Source organism: Girardinichthys multiradiatus, chromosome 23, assembly GCF_021462225.1.
Source record: "Girardinichthys multiradiatus isolate DD_20200921_A chromosome 23, DD_fGirMul_XY1, whole genome shotgun sequence".
In the NCBI taxonomy this organism is placed as follows: domain Eukaryota; kingdom Metazoa; phylum Chordata; class Actinopteri; order Cyprinodontiformes; family Goodeidae; genus Girardinichthys; species Girardinichthys multiradiatus.
Genome location: NC_061815.1, coordinates 18216994 through 18239554, shown reverse-complemented (window position 1 = coordinate 18239554; position 22561 = coordinate 18216994). Strand labels below are relative to the sequence as shown.

Genomic DNA, 22561 nt, shown 5'->3' with positions numbered 1-22561 from the left:
CTATTGTAGCTCTGGCTATGTTTCAGGTTTTTACTATTCAGGAAGGCAAGCCTACAGTCTCAAGTCTTTTGCAGCCTTTAACAGGTTTCCATCATGGACTACCCTGTATATTGCTTCATCCCTCCCATCCACTCAATATAGCTTCCCTGTTCCTACTGAAGAAAAGCATCTCCACCACATGATGCTACCACTACATTGTTTCACTGAGAGTTGGTGTGTTCAGAGTGATGTACATTTTTTGACATACATACAGTTTGTGGCAAGTTGACTCTTCGTGGCTTTTTTTCAGTAATGGCTCTCTTCATGTACCTCTTCCATAAAGGCCACATTTGTCAATCTCAGCATCTCTTATCTTCTTCTCCCACCTGCTAGTTTAGGAAGAGGGCCATGTCTCGCTAAGTTTGCAGTTATGCTACACTCTTTTCATGCAGAGCTCCGTCAGATGTTCAATGCTTAGGATATTGTTTTATAACTTAACCCTGTTTAAAAACTTCTCCATCCCTGATGGTTCTGGCTTGTTCCTTTGTTTTTCTGATGCTGTTTGTTCACTAATGTTCTTTACAAAAATCTCTGAGAGATTACTTACACATATTTGGACTAGTTCAGGAACTACAAATTTGTTGCACTGGATTTAAGGGTATTGAAATAAAAGAGGTTCAATACAAATGCACACTACACTTGTCAGAGTTTTATTTGTAAAAAAAATAAGCAAACCTTTTTTCTGTAACCTTTTACTAACAATTATCCACTGCTTTGTATTGGTACATAAATCCCAGTAATATACATTGAAGTTTGCAGTTATAACATGTACAGAACTAAAGTTAGCCCAGTCAATCAGGATGCAGAAATATATTTTAAAAATGTTTCTTGCGACCTTTGCTTTTTTACAAAAAGTTATAATTTTAGTAGTTTTCTGTTCAACTGGGGTAATTAAAATGGCAAGACGTCTCACTCTGCATCAGCAGTGAGGGTTAATTGTGAACTATGTTTGTTCAAAGCTGCACAGAGGAATTACCAGCTGTTTGCAGCTGCCCACTAAAGAGTAGCAGTGTGCAATTGTTGGTTTTATTGTGAGAGCGCGGCGGTCGCATGAAAACCTCTTTGGCTCACGATGGCACGCAGTAAATGAAAAATTATTACAGTGCTGTTTTTACATAAAACCACTAGAGGGCAGAGTATGCTTAAAAGAATAACAGGTCCTCTAAAGAAGAAATCAAAGGAGCACAACTGAACACGTTTAATGCCTTTTGGTTGCAAATAAATGTAAAATACAAGTTGATTAAATATTAATTACCATTAATCAAGGTTTATTTAAATTAAATGTTGATGAAAATACAGGGGTCAGTGTGTTTGTTTTTTTGTATCTTGCCCTTCATGCATTCCTCGGCGGATCAGCACCATGAACATCGACTCATTTCAGCACCATGAAAAGCTCACCGAGTCAGACTGAAATCTCCTGTCGCTGAGATTATCAAGGAGGATAGTTAAACTCTAAATCAATTCTGTATCGTAATCTCGCGATTCTGTGGCTGCATGGCTTCAAACATAAAATCTCTACATTTTATATCCATCTTCTTATCTTTCTAGGTCACCTTGTAACAGAACGTGGCACATTTTGGTCAGATCCACGCAACTGGATGAAACTACAGATTGCCCACTCATGTCTGGGATTTCCTCAAACTGGGAGGGCGCCACTGGGGGAAAAGAGGCAGGATTTAATTTCTTCGTCACTCCGCGTACGTGAGAGATTTGGGGTTTAAAAAAAGAAAAGGGGGACATACGTGATGGGGGGGAGTTAACTTTTATTCCTCAAGGTACGTCAGCAATCAGCAGGACTGACACATGTAATGGGAACTGACTTATTTGAAACTCTATGCTTTTTAATGTCACATTTGTATAATGTTCTTCACTAGGACCTCGTTGAATGATGCCCGTCGTTGTACCAGATGTGCTTGCATGACACGTTTCATTTCAAGTGATGTGCTCCGTGTTTAAGAGATTATGTTCCCCCTGTTTCAAACATCAAGCAGGCCAGGTCGAAGGTTGACTGGTTGACCTGAGCAACATTTAATTGAAGATCCTACTTTCTGGTACAACTATTGCCCAACAGCCACCACAACATGAGCTCTCTTCGGTGTTCCCACATTGTGCGTCGTTTTAAATGCTTGAACCTATGTTCACATGCGCTGGAACTGTCATTGACTTGTGCAGATTTATTGCAAACAGTTACAGTTAGTTACATGAAATGTTCAGACACAAGCCAAATGAAATTATTCTATACAGTAAAAGCATTAAATCCGTGGTCCATTGAGCTGAATTTGCATTTTTAGACATGGTACACTTGTATTTTTTAAATATATAATTTGAAATAGATAAATTAAGAAATTGGAATTATTTTATATTGGATATTTTGAAAAAACATTGATCAATTCAAATGCTGCCACATTCTTGATAAATTGAATACAAACAAACACCAAAGAAAAGAGACATTTTTTGTATCACCCTGCATAATTGCATTACAACTTCTTTTCCAAAACCCTATAGTGAGATAACAATAAATAAAAATCCCTAAATGGTAGACTGTGTTTTGCGTTTGAAAGTCACATAAGTCAAATCAAATTATGTACTAACCAAATAGCAGTCGGATTAAAGTGCATATATTAAACCTGTTTTCAATATTTAGTAAAGTAAATATTTTAGCCTAACCCATTCTATCAAGAAGATCACATAGGGATGAACATGATCAGACAGAATAGTCCATCATTCTCTTGTTCAAATATGAAGCTAATAGGCAACAGTGTATTTATTTATTTTTTCCATAGTAGAAGCAGAAGTTATTCAGTGGGTTTTAAATTATGATTCTGTTAACATAACTTTCAAACTATGAAATATCTTTACAACTAGTGCATTGGTAAGCCTGTCCTGTAATGTAAAGTTTTTACCGAATCTAGAAAACACTGGAAAAAAAAGGATGCTAATTTGCTCCTTCACAGTGAACTGATCTACTACGAATGAGAAGGGTAAAAAAAAAAAGACGATGAGACAGGCTTTGTTAAATTGATTTCCCTTGCAGTAATATCTGGACTGATCGATAGAGAAAGGAGCCGGTGAGGGTGGAGAGAAGAGCCTGAACGGGAGGGGAGGGAGTGGAGGAGGACCGAGCGTGAGGAGGCGAGGAAGAGGAGGAGGAGTGGGGGCATACGTGAAATTCTGAGCCGCGCTGTAAAGGGGGCCGTCGCTGTTTAGAGATCTGCCCGAGGAAGGCCCACCTAGAGATCATCAAACGATATCTCCGATTCAGACGATAGTTTGACGTGAGGCTGCGACCGGATCATAAGGGGACACGTCGAAGGCTGTCTGTAAAGAGGTAAGGATGGGTTTACATGTGACATCTCATCGTTCATGTTGACGTTAGGCGTATAGAGGTCACCATTTGATGGCCATGCCTGGAAGCGTCGTCGTAGTTTGTAAGGCACTGGTTTGCACCGTGCATTAAGCAACCTAAAGCTGGTAAATTGCACGTATGTAAATGTTCAAACCGTGATGAATTCGGAACATAATGGAAAAGGCGCATATGTGTAAGGGCAAATGTAGACGTGATGCTCGGTTCAGATGGTGTAACTTCATTCATATAATTAGGCTGCAGGTGCTAGATGAAGAACACTTGACCTGCACCATGCAGGACGAGCCTCTGAAGGATTGGCGCCTAATATCACTCCAAGCTGTTAATCTGCAGCTTTAGGCTGTTTTCATATAATAGTAGGTTGTTTCCTATGTCCTCATAAAAATGCTTGATGCCTTCATCGCGCTTCCCTTCGCCCAGCAACGTGGCTCTTAAAATATAAAATTAATTCAACCCTCTAATATAATGTTTTATAGTATAATATGTAGCTCCTTTATGTGAAAAAGGCCAGGTGCGGTCCTGTCATCTCAACGCCACTTAGAGTAACATTTCATTCGAGCAATAATTAATGAGCGCATCCATGATTGGTCATTTCATTCAAATATATTTTTCCCTTTAAATATTTCATGCACTGACATGATTTAAAAAAAGGAGGACGAATGCATGAGTGAGCAAAGAGGTTTTTACCACTGGCTGTTGGCTGAACTGCAGCCGTCACGATCTACCACAAGAGGCGGTGCTGCCTTTTTCACCTGCTTCAACTAGTGTTCCACTAAAATACATCAAGGCTTTATAAAACGTAACTGCATATAATTACCCAAGCAATCCAATGCAAAGTATAATTATTAGGGATTCAAATGCAAGTATGCAAAGCTGAAGCCAGTCTATTATTGTCGCTGACTGCTCATATGGTCCATCTATCCACAGTAGCTCGGCCAAGATGGATGTGTTTATGAAGGGTTTGTCTAAAGCAAAAGAGGGGATGGCAGTGGCCGCAGAGAAGACCAAGGAAGGAGTTGCAGTGGCGGCGGAAAAGACCAAGGAAGGAGTTATGTTTGTAGGTAAGGTGCTCATAGATTCCTGTTTTCTGGTTATTTTCATGCAAATCATGTAAAAGCCCTTGGAGACTTAGAATCTATTTCCTTCTGCATGCAAGAAGAGCAACCTAGGCAAGAAAGATATGTCATTGCACTTCAACTCATCTTGCATATTTTCTAAAAACAAATGTGTGAAATATAAAGGAACTTCTCTTACTGGCCAGTTGCATATCCTACTTCATGCACAAAAAATGACGAGAAAGAACAATACATGGTTTTAATATCCGGTCAAATTCATATTCCAGTTGAAGAACAGTACCGCAGCTTTTTGGGGCTAATTCCTAATCAAATGTGGTAATTTATCATATTGCTTATAACAGAAATATGATGAATCACCTGATCAATATCTTTAAGTAATTTCCATGAACAAGAATACGTTTGAATATATTGCTGTTTCATATCAAATCAAACGCAGCAACCCAGCACTCACTATAAATTTTAGTGGTGCCATAGTAGTAAATAATTCATCAGGTTTAGGAGTGGTTTTAGTTTTTTTGTTGCATCATTTTAGTATATGTTACAAGCAGGTGATGGAAACAAGGGTGGTGGAGTAGGTATCTAGGGGGAGCTCTGGACACTGCACAGCAGCAGAATGTAAAAGGTTGGGCCTGGGTCAAACAGGCTAAAACAGACTAAACGTGTATATTTTCTTCCTTTCTAGCGTAGGCTGTTTTCCACCCTGGACATTCTCGCTGGTATTTGCCCCAATGTGTGCATCTCTCTTTTTGCATTGTAACTCGCAAATATGTAGCTAAAGTGTAATTTATTCAAAAATTGTAAACAAGTATATGTTAAATATGTTTGATTGTGTTATAAACTGACATTAAGAAAAAAACAACTCTTATTATGACTTTCATAATCTCTGTTGCGGTACATAATTTCACTTATGCACTTAGTGTCACAACTTAACTTGTAAACACTGGTTTAATGTTTTTATATAGAAATATATGGTAACTGCATGCTCCATTTATTTTTAAGATTTGTTTTTTTGTGTTTCATTGTTTCATTCCACCACTTTTGAATCCAAAGATTTACAGTTTACAGTTTTATTTAAATCATGACATTATAGAGGAAACAAAAACTAAATACAGTAATAATTAGTGACCTGTTTCAACTCTTGAGTGTGCAATACTTTATTTCTTCAAAACAATTAATCTTTCTGAAACTTTTTCACATTTTGTCACATTATAACCACAGACGTCAGCATATTATATTGGGATTTTATTTGACAGACAACACAAAGCTGTACATAATCACTGGTTAAAAGGAAAATAATAAAGAAAAGCTCTCTAACCTCTCAGTTAGAGAACAAACAGCATCATGAAGATGAAGGAACACAGCAGACATGTCAGGTAGAAGGTTGAGGAAAAGTTTAAAGCTGAGTTAGCTTGTAAAACAATTTTTCAAGCTTTACCAATCTTGTGGGTCATTAATCAATCAATTATCTGAAAGAAAAGAGCATGGCACAATTGAAACTGATTATCACATGGCCATCCACCCAAACTGACAGAAAAGACAAGTAGGGTATTTGTAAAAGAAGCAGCCAGAGGTCCAGGGTAATCCTGGAAGAGCATCATATCCATCCATGATCTACTGCTTATGAATGATAAGGTCCAGGATGGAAACTCAGACATCCCCCTCTTCAGAGACACTCTCCTTCTCATTCTGGGGGTTACCAGGGCATTCCTTTGTCAGAAGATCTATATAGTCCCTTCAGTAAGTTCTGGGTTGCTCCAGTTTTTCCTCCCATTGGGACATGCCCGATAGACCTCAAAAAAGAGGCGCCCAGTAGGCATCCTGATCCTATTGCCTGAACTAACTTGACTGACTCCTTTCAATGTGGAGGAACAGCGGCTCTACTCTGAGCCTTCCCCAGATGACCGATCCTGACCCGATCTCTAAGACTGAGCCCAAGCATCCTACGAAGGAATCTCACCCGCTGGTATTTAGAACCTCCTTCTTTCTTTCATGATAAGTATTAGTTGAAAATTCACAAATCTTGAAAAAAAGGCATCATTAGAAGACTTGAGTAGATCAAAGCACAATCATGTGTTAAACTGGTCCACTCAAAGTATATACCTAAATTCAAATGAGAATGTGTGACGAGACTTGGAAAGTTACGTTCACAGACATTTTCTATCCAATTTGAATGAGCTTTAAGAATAATGGACAAAAATGTCAGTCTTTAGAAATACAAAGTAAAAAAAAATGAAGAAATACAAAGCTGGAAGAGATATAGCCAAAAACATTTGCAGCTGTAACCAGATATTTACCATGTATTTTACTTCTATTTCAAAGCTATGTACTATGTGGTGTTGGTGTGTGACATGAAATCCCAATAAAGTTAATTGAAGTTTGTGGTAATGTGACAAAAGATCAAAAAGTTCAAGAGGTGTGAGGTGCTAGAGATTTTTGCAGCTAAAAATAGCCTAATGTCTGGCCAATACAGTGCAGGCTGTCTGTATCTCTCAGAGAACGAGAGCCAAGGTGCGAATTATTTTCGTTCAGGGACCCATGGTGAGTTTGGGGCTTGTCGCCCCAAAACAGCTTGTACAGTTAATTCTGCAGCAGCATTTTTTTGCCTATTTTTTGCCGAAGTTGTCAGATGTCTCAGCATATAGATGGCATCTTACAAACCAGCACAGTGTCCCTGTCATTGAACAGGACTCTCAAATATGTCAGGCTGCAGTCAAAACATGTGCGGTCTCATTTCCATTGTGCCCACGCTGCAAAGTGAGAAAAAAAGATAGTTATGTTTTTTCTTTGTTGCTGCTTGTTGGGCACGGTGGTGCCCTGGAAAACCGCTCATATGTTTGCTTGACGGCTTCTCTTGAAGGAGGAATAATGCTGATTTGATTCATCTGAGACCTTCCTTGTGGCAGCTGCTGGTGCTGATGGAAACCACCCATCCAGCTGAGCAGAATGTGAGAGGCAAGGAGGACACAGAATCCGATTCAATGTTGCACTAAACAGGCAAATTTATAGATTCACGTACAAGTACGAGTATATTTTAACCGTCTTAGTTCCCTGAATCATTGCTGTAACATCAATCTCTGGCAATTCATCTCTTTGCAAAAATATTAATAGTAATATTTATACTTTTTGGCTTAAAATCATATGGTAAAATACAGCGTCTTCCAGATTTATTGAAAACCCTGGTAAAGATGTGTAAAAACCCTTAAAATAAATAAATCTTATTGCAGTAACATAATCTCACACTCAAAGAATTAGCGGCAATCTTCCATTGGTTAGCTTTTAGGGTAAGATAAACTTGGGTCCTTGTCCTGCCATGCAGATTTCCAGTTGTTTCGAAGACAGTTAACTTTTTCTTGTTGTAGACATTAATAAGCTTAGGCAACTAGTTTTTGTGGGTTTTTGTAGCTATTTACTAATTTGAAAAGTGGCTGAGAGAAATGGGCTTCTATGCCGCATCTTATCTGTACATCAGGAAGTCTTGGGTTACTTCTTAAAATTCTTTAATTAAAAGATGCTTTAGATACAATTATTTTGAAGTTTTTAGAGAAGCCATTGCTTGTGACAATTGGGATTTTGTGAAAAGCAAATATTTCTAGAAATGCGTCATTCAAACTTTTATGGCCATTTTCCAAGCTCTTTTTGTTTTGTTTTTGTTTCAGTTTGAATATGCAACACCATATTTAGCCTTTTATTTAGTCTTTTATTTGGCCTTTTATTTAGTTCTGTTGGCAGGTAACACTTTAAAAGTTGGAAAGCCAAAACGAAAGAGTCACAAATTTGTATTTTAATATCTACAAATATGGTTTATTACATATAAATATTAAACAGAATATTTTGTTTAAGATTGTTTCATATAATTCTGTATTTTACCTGTATTTACATGTATGTCAGTGTCATCTTGATCATCTGTGGTATATTTGCACCACTCTGGACATTGTATAGCACTTGCTGCACTGTGTTTAAATCACAGGTGTCAAACTCCAGTCCTCAAGGGCCAGTGTCCTGCTACTGTTAGATGCGCCTCTACTTCAACACACCTGAATCAAATAATTAGGTAATTAGCAGAACTCTGGAGAACTTGACTGCATACTGAGGAGGAATTTAGTCAATTTGATTTGGGTGTGCTGGACCATCCACACATCTAAAAGCTACAGGACAGAGGCCCTTGAGGACTGGAGTTTGACACCGCTGACACAATGGCTTTGTTGTAATGTATACTGGCTATAAAGTTTTATAACTTCTCCCAACACAACTACTGAGAAACCTAAAAGGTTAATGTTTCTGATTTATTTCCTGCGGTCAGTAAATCATAGATAAGACAGGACACTATTTTACTTAATTTCATGATGTAATCAGGATAATTACCTGTTATGATTATCATGAAAGAAGCTCTGAAGGAATGGCTGAAAATGTTCAATTAGTCGGGCTGTTTGTCATGTCAACTTTCTGCAATTACTAGCTGACTCAAGGTTTGCTTCAGTCTGCTGAAACGAAAATGAATTCTTGTGTCTCTAAAGAAAGTGTAAAGTTTCTGATTTTATGAAGACACTAACAGTAAAATGTGTCATTATATACTAAAGAAATCCAGTCTACTTTCAAACTAATTTCCTTGTTTTTTCACTTAATTCAGGTAGCAAGGCCAAAGACAGCGTGGGCACAGGTGAGTTTTCAGTCTGCCAGTAACATGTTAATTTGAGATGCACAGACAAGAGTTTTTGTGGACAGTTTCTGATCCTCAAGTTTGTGAAGCTCTGTCCTGCCATGACAGATTTTATTTAGGCTTAATAATGAAACATCTGTAGTATAATGAAACAATGACTTTCCAAAAAGCAGTTAAAGGATATAGAGGTGCTGAAAATATACAAACACAGTAAAATTCATCAGGTTATGTGACAGTGGTGTCAACAAAACTCAGTTACAAATAATTACACTATATTTCTTTTCCCTTTTTACATGACTGATTAAAGCTTTGTAAATTTAATCTATTTTTTGCCTACTTTAAAATGTACATGTGAGCCATGTCACAGAATGGTCATCGTTTTTTACAAAATCCATTCAAAATAGAAAGCAGCTGTGCCCAACCTAATATTTTTGGGAAAAAAGCTCTCATTTATTGTTATGTGTTAAGCTGATAAATCATTCAGTCATTCCACGAAACAATAAAGGATCAGTCTTTCTGTGAACATTCATAAATTGTTTGTATTAGAGATAGAGGTAGCATCACAGTGTGAGTAAAATAGAGCAGTCATTACACAGCTCTGCAGTTAAACAGGATTTAATTTTCAATTCAGCAAAAAAGGCAAAATGATTGCAGAGTCTGCACCTCAAATTGTTTTTAGCAGCGTATATTTGCATTTAGTATAATTAGCGTGGTTAGCATTACTAACTGCAACTGTCTTTGAGTGTATTCCCTGTAAAATAAGTAGCCCCTTATCTTAACTGTGAGATTTCTAAAAGATTGCCAATATTTCCTAGTTCAGAATGTTTCATAGGAGATTAAATGGGTCTTTTTGAATTGATAAAACAGAGCAGTTCTGTAGTAACATGTTCAGCTTCTGTTCTCTGCTGAAGCCTCACCCACTGTTAAAAAGTAGCGGGAGTCAACATGCTAATGTAGAAAATACGATTTGCTTTCCAGAAGCATTTTCTTGATCCCCTGATCTAATTTTATAACACCCCTGTAATATAGAAAATAGCTCTTGCTAAGTATGCTAAGTCTTGCTCCCTCAGTTACAACTTCTACACTAAAGAGTGTTGTCAGCACTACATAATAACGGTGTGATGCGTTCACTGACTGGAAAAAAGACTGGATTTTTTGTTGTTGATCGGTGCCCAAATATAAAATCAGAAGACTCCAGATGATCTGCTTACCTTTAATAATAATAGTGGTATTCTTCCACTAAGAATCTATCATTTTATTATTGTAGCAAAACTGAGATCAGTAAATAGCTAATTCACTAAAGGAAAGGGCTTTTGGAGGTCATGTGTAAGCAGGCATTACAGTCAATAATCAATAACAAAACACAAGGAGACTTCATTTTGCTTTTAATGTGTCTGTAGGGTCTGTAGGGATAGTGTTACACTGTCTAAATGTTTGTGTGCATATGTGTCTGCAGTGGCTGAGAAGACCACCGGAGCTGTCGGGAACATCGTCGCTGCCACTGGTCTGGTAAAGAAAGACGAATTCCCAACTGACATGAATGTAAGTATAGCTCATCACTGCAGAAAAGGGTGGAAGATTTATCTAAAATCTCACTGATGTCATATAAGTTATTGAATTATTCCCCAAGATTTTGTTGAATTTCTGTGATCACCAATGATCATGCTAACCTGGATCCAAAGTCTAAAATGTTTGGAATTGTTTATTTCTTTTGGTTTGTCTATGGGTTAAAGAGAATCTAAGCACAAACACGTTTCTTGGGGCAGGCAGGTGTGAAAAGAAAGTTTAATTTCACAAAAAAAAGGAGTTTGTTAAATCTTCATCTAAAAACAGAAGTAGACCTGTTGCTAGACTAGACATGACAACACAATAAAGAAAAAGGTATGAGGAACTCAAAGGATAACATAAAACTTTGTAATATCTATGAGTAATGAATAAGAAAGCTGAGGCACGAAGTTTAGCACATTAAACACGTGTCTTAAAAAGACAGTAAGACACAAGTCAGACTTTCCATTATAGTGTATAACTCATCATGTATGATCTCCATCATAAGCTGCTCTGTCTTAAACTGCTGTCACACTGTTTGCTTTTTTTTTTTTTTTTTTTTTTACTTATGTTGAATTATGGAATAATGCATGTTACACATGTCTAAGTCTGAGGAAATGAAGCACATTTTAAGGATCAAGTCTTGTAGTACCTTTAAACTTTTTATGTGACCCCGTTTTGTATATTGCATGTATAATGGGAAGAAGGGTGTAGAATTTACTGTGATCAACTCTTGCAGGACTTGGTAAGTTAATTTTCCCATGTCACCATCTAATCTTTTATTAAATTTTTAAGTGTCAACTGACCATCTGAGGATGCCTGCTCAATGCTTTATAATTGACCATAGAGGTGAAATAATTATTACCTGAATTACTCAAAATGTGCTTTGGACTTTTGTCACTTAAATCCACTCACCATGCAGAGGTGCAGGAATCTTTATCTGTAGAGACAGAGTGTCTGCATAGTGTAGCACGAAAGTAAATATTGTCAATATCTGGTCATTCCTGTGATCTTTGAGAAACACTGGTGTAGATTCTGTAACAGTGACACATACATTATATGCAGTATGTAAGGCATTTCAGATTTATGATACCCATTTTGGTAACATCTAAAAAAGCTGCTGTAGCCTGGGTTAGCAGAAAGTGAAAATCTGTATCCTACAGTGTCACATGTCCAGAAAGGAAATCTGGTGGGTTACTTACTGCAGGCTGCATATTTTATGCTAGGCAAATACACAGTAGTGGGAACATTAGCTTTCTTCCATTTGGTGTTTACTTATTTATTTTTTAGGAAATCTAGATTTCCACAAGCACATTTAATGCACAACAGAAACAACAATTTTAATTCCAGGTAAGTTTTGAAATTTGAGTCAAATATATTTTGTATTTACCATGTAATCCTGTGTGGATTCTACATCTGATATAAACAGGTCTTGCACTGTTATTAAAGTTAGATTTTGTCTAGCCGTTGAGATGGTCTGTGAAACAGTCAGTGTTCTTTATCCTTCTCTGTAGCACTGATCCCACAAAGCTGGACTTTCTCCACTGTTTCGCTGAGATAATAAATCTGACAGCTTGTTCTAATTGCCTACTCAGTGGCTCAATATAAGTGATAAAACAGCAGACTATTACACTGTATTTAACATTTCACCTGCACTGAAACGCTGATCAGTCAAAACATTAAAACCACTAAGTTGGGACTTTGAAACTAAATAAGTTCCAGAATAAATGCCTTATTGCATCAACTAAGTCTGAGCATCTCTATTAGAGCTTGTGTTTTGGTCCAGGAAAAGGGAGTAAGCTATACTTGTCGTAGGGATTTGCTAACTAACTTATCTTAAAAGGTTTCCTGATAATATCTTGCTAGCTTATGGACACCTTAAAAGGTTTTGAGTAGTCTACGCTTTGAAAGGTGACGTACACGTGGGGAAGAATGTTGGAACTGTTCACTGGCCTCTCCACCACTGCTGTATAGCACAAATTTAATGAAATGTTTTCACACTGGAGGAAAAGGCCAGGGGTTCTGTTAATTATAAAATAATTTATATGTGTAGCTAAAACCCTAACCCCCTGTAATGGAACTGATGTCTACCATAGCCCAAAATAAAATATTCACAATGTATCTTTTTGCTTTATATCAAATTAACAAAAATTTTTACACTGTAAAAAAACTTCAGAAATGTTTTGAGGCACAGAGCAAAGAGTAAGAAGAGATGAATAAGTTCAAAGTACCTCTTATCTCAATGTGATCTAATCCATTTTTGAGATTTGCTGATCTGAGGATATCCTACTAATGTCCTGCTGGCTTACGGACACCTGAAAAGGTCTTGAGAAGTCCTTGCTTTAGGTGTTTCAACGGAGTGAGGGACCTGGCTGGTTGTATTATTTTAAAAATGCAAGTAGAATTTTGTGTGGCACACTTTCTTTTAATAAAGCATTTATACCTTGAGGACATGAAAAAAACTTATTAAATATATTTATATGTAAATCTGTGTGACAGTCTAAACAAAATGTTTCTCCGGTGATTGAGTTTTACCTAAATGCATGTGACCAATTAGACCTTACTCATTGATTTTTTTTCTCATTCACTGATCCATCTGATTAGGTGCATCTTTGTGGTTGTATCCCATGGTGCATCCTCTAAGGCCATGTTAATCTCCTTGGTGGACTTACAGCAAAGACACTATCTGGCCACAGCACACAGGATTATAGCCTGTTCTTCCTCCGTGGCCTAATTGACTTGATTAGTACTGGGTTTAAAAATAAATGACGCGTGACCCACTAGCTTTGTTTTCAGGGCTAGCAGGAGCAGGTGGGTCAAAAATTGAGGGCTGTCCTCTCAATTCAAAGAACTTAAAACTATGAATTAACACATGTGGAATTATATACTGAACAAAAAAGTGTGAAACAACTAAAAATATGTCTTATATTCTAGGTTCTTCAAAGTAGCCACCTATTGCTTTGATTACTGCTCCACACACTCTTGGCATTCTGTTGATGAGCTTCAAGAGGTAGTCACCTGAAATGGTTTTCCAACAGTCTTGAAGGAGTTCCCAGAGATGCTTAGCACATGTTGGCTCTTTTGCGTTCACTCTGTGGTCCAGCTCACCCCAAACCATCTCGATTGGGTTCAGGTCCGGTGACTGTGGAGGTCAGGTCATCTGGCGCAGCACCCCATCACTCTCCTTCTTGGTCAAATAGCCCTTACACAGCCTGGAGGTGTGTTTGGGGTCATTGTCCTGTTGAAAAATAAATGATGGTCCAACTAAACGCAACCCGGATGGAATAGCATGCCGCTGCAAGATGCTGTGGTAGCCATGCTGGTTCAGTATGTCTTCAATTTTGAATAAATCCCCAACAGTATCACCAGCAAAGCACCCCCACACCATCACACCTCCTCCTCCATGCTTCACGGTGGGAACCAGGCATGTAGAGTCCATCTGTTCACCTCTTCTGCGCCGCACAAAGACACGGTGGTTGGAACCAAAGATCTCAAACTTGGACTCATCAGACCAAAGCACAGATTTCCACTGGTCTAATGTCCATTCCTTGTGTTCTTTAGCCCAAACAAGTCTCTTCTGCTTGTTGCCTGTCCTCAGCAGTGGTTTCCTAGCAGCTATTTTACCATGAAGGCCTGATTCACACAGTCTCCTCTTAACAGTTGTTCTACAGATGTGTCTGCTGCTAGAACTCTGTGTGGCATTGACCTGTTCTCTAATCTGAGCTGCAGTTAACCTGCGATTTCTGAGGCTGGTGACTCGGATGAACTTATCGTCCGCTCGTTTTTCTTTACTTAGCTGCTTTTTTCTTGCCATGATACAAATTCTAACAGTGTATTTAGTAGGACTATCAGCTGTGTACTGTATCCACCTCCTGCACAACACAACTGATGGTCCCAAACCCATTTATAAGGCTTGAAATCCCACTTATTAAACCTGACAGGGCACACCTGTGAAGTGAAAACCATTTCAGGTGACTACCTCTTGAAGCTCATTATTATTAGTATATTATTATTTATAATATATACTTAACATTATTATTTTGAAACATAGTCTATATGGTCTATGCCAACAAGTAATGCCTGTGAATACAATAAACATTGTTAATTTGAGCCCTAACACTTTATTCCTGTCTAAGAATGTAAAAAATAAAAAATAAATCTGACCAGCAGGTTTGCACTCTGGGAACAACCTGCCTTGTGTTGCTGTAAATACTCACTGAACTAAACTGAACATAAAAGGAAAGGAAATGTGTGTTTGGTCCATTATTTTCTTGCTGTAACAATGCTTCCAGGCAGCATATCTTATACCATTGGAAAACTAGTTTATTTCCCTTTAAATGGTGCCGTGTGCATAATAAAAATACATCTGTGGGTTAAGCAGCAGAGTTGAGAAAGTTGGTTGCGCTTACGTTTTTTTTTTTCCTTTTTAGGCAAATACTAGCATGGTAAAATTAAAAGTTTAGATGTTAGTATTAAGCAGAACATAGAACTAATAAATTAACTGATACATTTCCAGCTAATATAAAAGAAAGCTAATTAATCAATATCTACAAATTGGGAAACACCCTAACACTCTAACCAATTAAAACGTGATAACACGTTCTGTAATATCAAGCGATGTATCGGCATGAACACAGCCCTGAAAAATTGTGTTTTCTTTTTAATCTTCAGCCTGATATTATCATTGCGACATTCACTTTTCTTGAAAGTCGGAACTCAGATCTAGGAACGACATAGTTAAGGGAAAAAAGTAGCATTTGCTAATTGCTGTGCTCATCTTCCAGGCTAGTTCTTTTTACCATTACAAACTGATAATATATCATAGTTGCACAGGGCCATGTTTAGGACTGACCGAATACAAATCGACAGAAATGCTGAAAAACAGATAATTGATGCAGCTGTCATATTTTTTTAGGCACAAGGCAATCATGTTGGATTTTAGGGACAAGTTTGATGAGAAATCTGAGGCTTTCCAAGGCAATCTGACATTCTAGTGGATTTTTCTGAGTCTGAAAGTGGTATAACCTGACTTACATATTAAGTAGATAAACATTATGATTAGTTGTTTCTGTGAATGTTTTCTTGCCTCATCTCTCTCTCTCTGTATTCCTCTATCACCTTTTTTGCAGCCTGAGGAGTATGGGCAGGAGGCCATGGAAGGTCAGGGAGAGGCAATGCTGGAGCCAGAAGGGGAGGCATATGATGAGTCCCAGCAGGTAATCGGCACAGCACAAGCCTGTATGTCTCCAACATGTCTATTCCTTCTAATATCACATGTCACAATGCTTATATGAATCGGGGACTGTGCTGCACAAAGCTTTTTGTATGTTATGTAAAGCACTGGATTGCAGGCAGTGATGAGTCCATTCATTTACAGTAGACGGAGGCACATCGGTATTCACAAGCTCCGCATGGCTACACATTCAAGCTGAATTGTATTTCAATAGCACTCCACACTTGCCCTCCACTTACGTTCCTCTCAGAAAAGCTCTTGCTGAGGCCGTTGTTCATTTTTCCTGGGAATAAAATCAGAGGACTTTTCAAGCCAATAATCACACAGGATACATGGAGTACAGTGACTATAGCACCACCTACCAGCAATGAATAATGTGTGTGCATCGTTCTGTGCAGATACAGGCAGGATGTGAGTCCGACACAGATGGTTATTTTTGGATTTTGACTGTCAGGGGAAATACACACTGTGCATAGCCAGTGGCTTTGAAAGCAGATTTTAAATAGTCTCAAAAAATATATAAATACCTCACAAAGTACATTATGTGGATATTATATATACCACAATTTTCTGGATTTTTAGTTAAGATTAAAATAAATGGAATATGGTAAAGCAACATAAACTATAATAATAAAAATAGTTATTTTTTTGTTGAATCCAAAACAGACTCCTTCAGCAGCATTACTGTGTATCATCCTTGCTTTCCTTCATCTCTTCTCTCTCCTACTCCTCTGCATCACTTTCCCCTCCCCCATTTTCTGCTACACAAGTGATGTGTGAGCTCTGTCTCAATGGGTGTGGCGATGACGCTCCCTGCTTCCATGCAGTGTGGGTAAAGTCAGGGTCTCCATGCACTGCTTTAAATAGGAAGTCTGCACAGTGAAAGAAGCCTTAAAAGCCTATTTAGTGCATCATCATTTTGTTATGTTAACTTAAAACCAGCAGCACACACAACTGATCCTTACAGCTTGTGCAGGATTGTACTGCCATCTGTTGGCCAGAGTGCAGGAGTTCATTTATAATAGAGTGACATCACTCTTGGCAATGAACTGTCATATATTCTGTCCATAAATAAATTCAAGTAGAAGTTTACTCTATTAATATGTGTTAACCTTACAAGCCTGATATAAGACATTTATAGTGAAAAAATTCAGTAATAAAAAACAAAACTTTTTATTAGACATTCTGAACAAAACATGTAAAAAAAAATGTTGTTTGTTTTTTTGTGTAATATATAATGCAGTAGGCATTAATGGCATGTTTTCATACAATATGGTTATATTTTTATCCAAACAGACAGATATAGATGATATGCCTTAAACACATTGCAAAAATCCACTAAATAAACAGCTGCTGCACTGACCCATAAAAAATATCTGACTTCCTAAAGTATCAGAATTGTTACACATTTTTACCTTTTTTTTTTTAAAACATTTCATATTTTAATGTATTTTTTTGCTCTATGATTCTAAAATATTTTACCAGACACCTCCTCCGGCTCCTGCCTGCCAGAGTCCAACATGCACCAGTGACTCCTGACTTTCTGTGCAATATGCACATGGAAAAAGTAGGAAGGAATTGGGGCTTATCAAAAAATAAATAAATAAATATATATATATATATATGTATATATATATATATAGAAGCGCTAATGACCTCTTTGTTACCTGCTGCTTTGATAAATTGGTGGACTAAATAACAGGCTTCAAGTCTTCTTCGGTACAATATCTTTCTGTAAAACAATATTCCACTTCAGAATTGCAGTACACATTTTAGCAAATGTATTAATTCCTGGTTTGAATGCATATACAGGGTGCAACATTTCCTAAATGTATGTGTATTTTTAACTAGACTGGTTTCACTCTGCCACTAGTTAGAATCTTAATCTACGAGCATCTCTACGGCACAAGTCTGACCTGCCTACCTCTCACACTCATCTTCTGTTCTTCTTTTTCACCAGGAGAGCCAGGACTACGACCCAGAAGCATAAATTCATAAGTCCGAATCACCATCCAACCAGCAGCACAATAACATTTCTAATAATGACAAGGACAAATGCTGAAACTATTACAATTATATCTCTGTTGCAAAAAATCCAACAAAAATGGCAAGTGAAAAATGTTCTTCCTTCAAGACAAATCTTTTATTATTATATATTGTAAATGTCATGTTATTAACGTAATGTGTTGGGTGTAGGTATTTATTAAAATGTAGAATTTGTTCTCTCAGTCTCATTTCCTTGATTCCCTCCCAATGAAATGAGACCAGAGCCAGGACTTGTGACTTGGTACTCGTGCGTATCTGTATCTAGAAATGTGCAATAGATGTTCATCAACTTCCAATGAGACATTGGGAGTGAAAAAATAACAATGAATGAGTAAATATGACCTGTTACAAGCAGACATGAGAACAATAATATCCTCTTAAATGTCAGAAATGCCTGTTTGTGTTTTTCTTTTTTTTTTTTTTTTTTTTTGGCATTCTTTGGAGATGAGCTTGTTTTTTGAAGTAAAAGTTTTTTACATTGTATCTTTATAGTTACTTGTGAAATCATTCCACTGCACTGTTAGAAACCAACAGTGTGTACATGTTTGTGTGTGTGCGTGTGTTTGTGTGTACTAAAGATTTTAACAAGTTACAGTCAATATATTCCGTCTTGGAAACATAATGGTTGTCATATCAACATGTGGTTTAAATTGCAGGTCTTGTCAATATAAAGGTTTCTGTGTTAAGCCAGACAACAAAATCTTCTGTAAATAAAAAGTTTAAAAAACAAATTTACTTGATGCATTCTTTCATGCTTAAAATGACTGTCTGCTTCATTGTTTAGCTTCAGGGCATTTTTTTGTTTTTGCTCACTCCTGTCTGGGGGGTTGGTCGCTGGATGTGGAAAATCTGCTGAGTAGGCTCGAGCCCCCAGGCCGGAATGTTGCCATTCTGATTCGGCTTTTTTTCAGTTAATCCGCCTGGAGTGTGCAGGCTTAGAGCTCAAATTGGGGAGGGTGGGGTTGTTTTTAAACAGTCTCCCTGTCTCTCCTGGATCAGACAGATCTGTAGAAGCTACAGAGTCAAAGAAAGGAACGATGGCCTCGTTTAAGAAGTCCTTTGAGAGCCTAAAAGGGACAAGCCACTCGGCTGCAAAAGGAGTCACAGACACTGCAGGTACAATTGTAGCACACAGGCAGATTATCTTTGTTTGACAGATTACAATTTTGTTAGATGTGAAATCCAGATATGCTCGTGTAGGGATTTAAAGTCTTAAACAGCAACATTTTCCATCTTTGAGGTGAGCCTATGATAGATTCAGTGATGTCTTTCCAGTGCAGGCAGCTCAAGAGGCTGTGCAGCAGGTGGCAGACTCCTCCAAAGAAACTGTCAGCACAGGTAAATGCACATTGCTCTGTGCATGAATACTTGTTTTAATGCAGGAGTTGTTTTAAATGGATCCAGTTTTCTCTGATGGGGTAACTAGAAAAAAAATCCCAGACAGAGATCCGAGCCTATAGACATAAAGTCACTCGGATTACTATAAGATGTTTTTTTGCTTACTGTCGCTGATTAGTAAAATAAAAGTTCTTAAATGTTTTTACAACTGGTACAGAGGTTAAATTCTTTGTCAAAACAAAAGTTTACATTTGGTGCCTTGCAAAAGTATTCATACCCCCTAACATTTTGCAGTTTGACTGATTGTAACAAGTGTTTTGTATTGGTATTCTATTTCATAGACCCAAACAAAGTAGCTCATAATTGTGAACAGAAGGGTAAGTTATATTTGTTTTTCACAATTTTATCAAATTTTACTAAGAAAAATGTTGGATGCATTTATATTCAGCCCCCTTTAGTCAAATACCACCAAAGAAAACCAAAGGCACCCAAAGTTTGTTTGGACAACATTAATGAATGTAAAGCATCAAGTTTAGAACAGTGTTAGATTATCTGAGAATAGTAAGACACAGCTACATGGTCTTGAGCCAGAAAAGGGTAGAGTGCCTTCTCCGGGTTCAGGGGGAGGTCCTGCCTCAAGTGGAGGAGTTCAAGTATCTTGGGGTCTTGTTCACGAATAAGGGAAAAATGGAGCAGGAGATCGACAGACAGATCGGAGCTGCGTCAGCAGTGATTCAGGGTACCGGTCTGTCGTGGTTAAGAGAGAGCTGAGTCAAAAAGCGAAGCTTTCAATTTACCTGTCGATCTATGTTCCTACCCTCATTTATGGTCATGGTCTTTGGGTCATGACTGAAAGAACAAGATCACGGATACAAGCAGTCGAAATTAGTTTCCTCCGCAGAGTGTCTGGGTTCTCCCTTAGAGATAGAGTGAGGAGCTCGGTCATCCGGGAAGGACTCAGAGTAGAGCCACTGCTTCTCCAAGTCGAGAGAAGCCAGTTGAGGCGGCTCGGGCATCTGGTTAGGATGCCTCCTAGACACCTCCCTGGTAAGGTGTTCCGGGCACGTCCCACCGGGAGGAGGCCCACAGGAAGACCCAGGACACGCTGGAGGGAATATGTTTCTCGGCTGGCCTGGGAACGCCTGGGGCTCCCACAAGAGGAGCTGGAGGAGGTGTCTGGGGAGAGGGAAAACTGGGTCCCTCTGCTCAGGCTGCTGCCCCCGCGACCTGACCCCGGATAAGCGGAAGAAAATGGATGGATGGATGGATGGATGGATGGATGACAGCTGCAAATCGAACAAGACATGAGCATCAACCTAAACTGGCAGTGCAGGGAAGGAGAATATTCACCAGAGAAGTTGCCAACAGGCTCATTGTAACTCTGGAGGAGCTGTAGAAATCCACAGCTTAGGATGAAGAATTGGCTGACAGGAAAATTATTTAGCCTTTGTGGAAGAGTATCGACAGGAAAGCTATTGTTGAAAGAAAGTCAAATGAAGTACTTTTATAGTTTGCAGCAAGCCCTGTAGAGCAGTATTTTCAATTCTGGCCCTCAGGTTCACTGTCCTTCATGATGTAGCTGCATCTGTGCTCCAGCACACTTGATGAAAATTATTGTGCTACCTCTTCTTCATGCCATCAAGTGCTAAAGAAACCTGTTATTAGTTCTTTCTTTTAAGTCAGGAGTGTGACAGCAGGGAAACACCAAAAATCATGCAGCCTAGTCAAAATCTAGATTTAAATCCTATTGAGAATGTGTTGCTCTCCATCTAACCTGGCAACATTGGCCCAAAAATGTTAGTAGCTAGATGTGCAAAGTTAGTACATATATGGCAAAAAACATGCATCTGAAACTGCAGCAAAATTTGGTTCTGCAAATTATTGGCTCGGGCCGATTGATACAAATGAATGCCACCTTTTTTTTTTTCATTTGAAAATCTGAAGAACAACATATCCTTTTCCTTCCAGTTGAAATCTATGCACTAATTGTCTTTGTGCATCACAATAAAATACATTACAATTTGTGGTTGTAACAGGTGATGTCATCCATCCATCCATCCATTTAACTCTTAAGTTCAAGGCTTATGCATACTTTCACAAGGTACTATACTTTCAGGTTTTATTTTGCGCACAGATCAGGCATAAGATAAAATTTGCCTCAAATAAACTTCCTTTGCATTGTTAGAGAGATTTGTTAAACTTCTTCATTATGTTTCTTCTGTTTTTTTGTTATGTTTTTTTTTTGTCTTGTTAAAGCTGCAGAAGAAGCCAGCAGGCAGACTCAAGCCGTCATTGGAAAAGCTGCCGACAAGGCCACGGACTCCATCAAGGAGTTTGGAAAGAAAATGGAAACTAAATGAACAGTTCAAGCTGAATGCCCATTTGTTTGACACTTAGACAACCAATAATGTGTATGGATTAAAATCATACATGCAGTGTTTTTCACAAAACTAACATTCCAGAAGAAATCTTTAGGAATGTATCTTCTTACAGTTTTCATGTGTGTTTTCATGCTTTATAACACATTTGAATATGTGTATTTATTTTTGGCAAATAAACACAGAACAACGTCCCTTTTAGATTCATAAAATGTGCTACCCTGCTGTGCAGCAGTGGAGCTAACTGCTGCTAACTGTAAAAGTGCTGGCTCTGTGATGCATAGTGTTGTTGTGCGCTGTTGAAAGCACTCATAAATGGATCACCACAGTCATCATTACCAACACATTGCTGAGAAGATGGCCTTTGGCGGGCTGATAGCTGCTGATGGGAGTGTGATCAGAGCTTGTCTACCTTACTGCCTCCCTCCATCACACTACATCGTCGCTAGGCAACAGAACTCAGGGTCGGTGTGTGATTGGTTGAGGCCTTCGAATTGAGAGCGAGCCTCCTTCTGCCAGTACACGCTGTCCCTGCCATGCTCACAGCAATGGTAAAACCAAGACAGATATGTACGTATATATATATATATATATATATATATATATATATATACACTACCATTATCAGAATTACAAAGAAGGACCTTTATCCACTAGCAAAAATGTATCAGAATGAACTGGATGAAAGCCTTGGTTTTAGAAGTGCTTGACTGTGTGGGAGGCACAGCACTGCTTCCTCCAGGCTCCTTCAAGCTGAAATGTTCTTATGTCTTTTATTATATTCAACTGGAGAACAACATTCCCTGTCGTTAAGATTCTTCTTATATCTCCCACAAAACCTGTGTGAAAACTCCTTTACTGGAAGTTTGCAATTAGTTTGCATTC

At 38.2% G+C, this 22561-nt stretch overlaps 1 protein-coding gene across 1 annotated transcript; it reads left to right on the top strand.

Moving 5' to 3' along the window:
• Positions 1-3181: 3181 nt before the first annotated feature.
• On the top strand, positions 3182-18691 carry sncb (synuclein, beta). Its single transcript, XM_047352610.1, has 6 exons — positions 3182-3367; positions 4331-4464; positions 9107-9136; positions 10593-10678; positions 15811-15897; positions 17875-18691. The coding sequence occupies exons 2-6, from the start codon at positions 4344-4346 to the stop codon at positions 17902-17904; spliced, it is 354 nt and encodes a 117-aa protein (XP_047208566.1). The 5' UTR covers positions 3182-3367; positions 4331-4343; the 3' UTR covers positions 17905-18691.
• The last annotated feature ends 3870 nt before the right edge of the window (positions 18692-22561 follow it).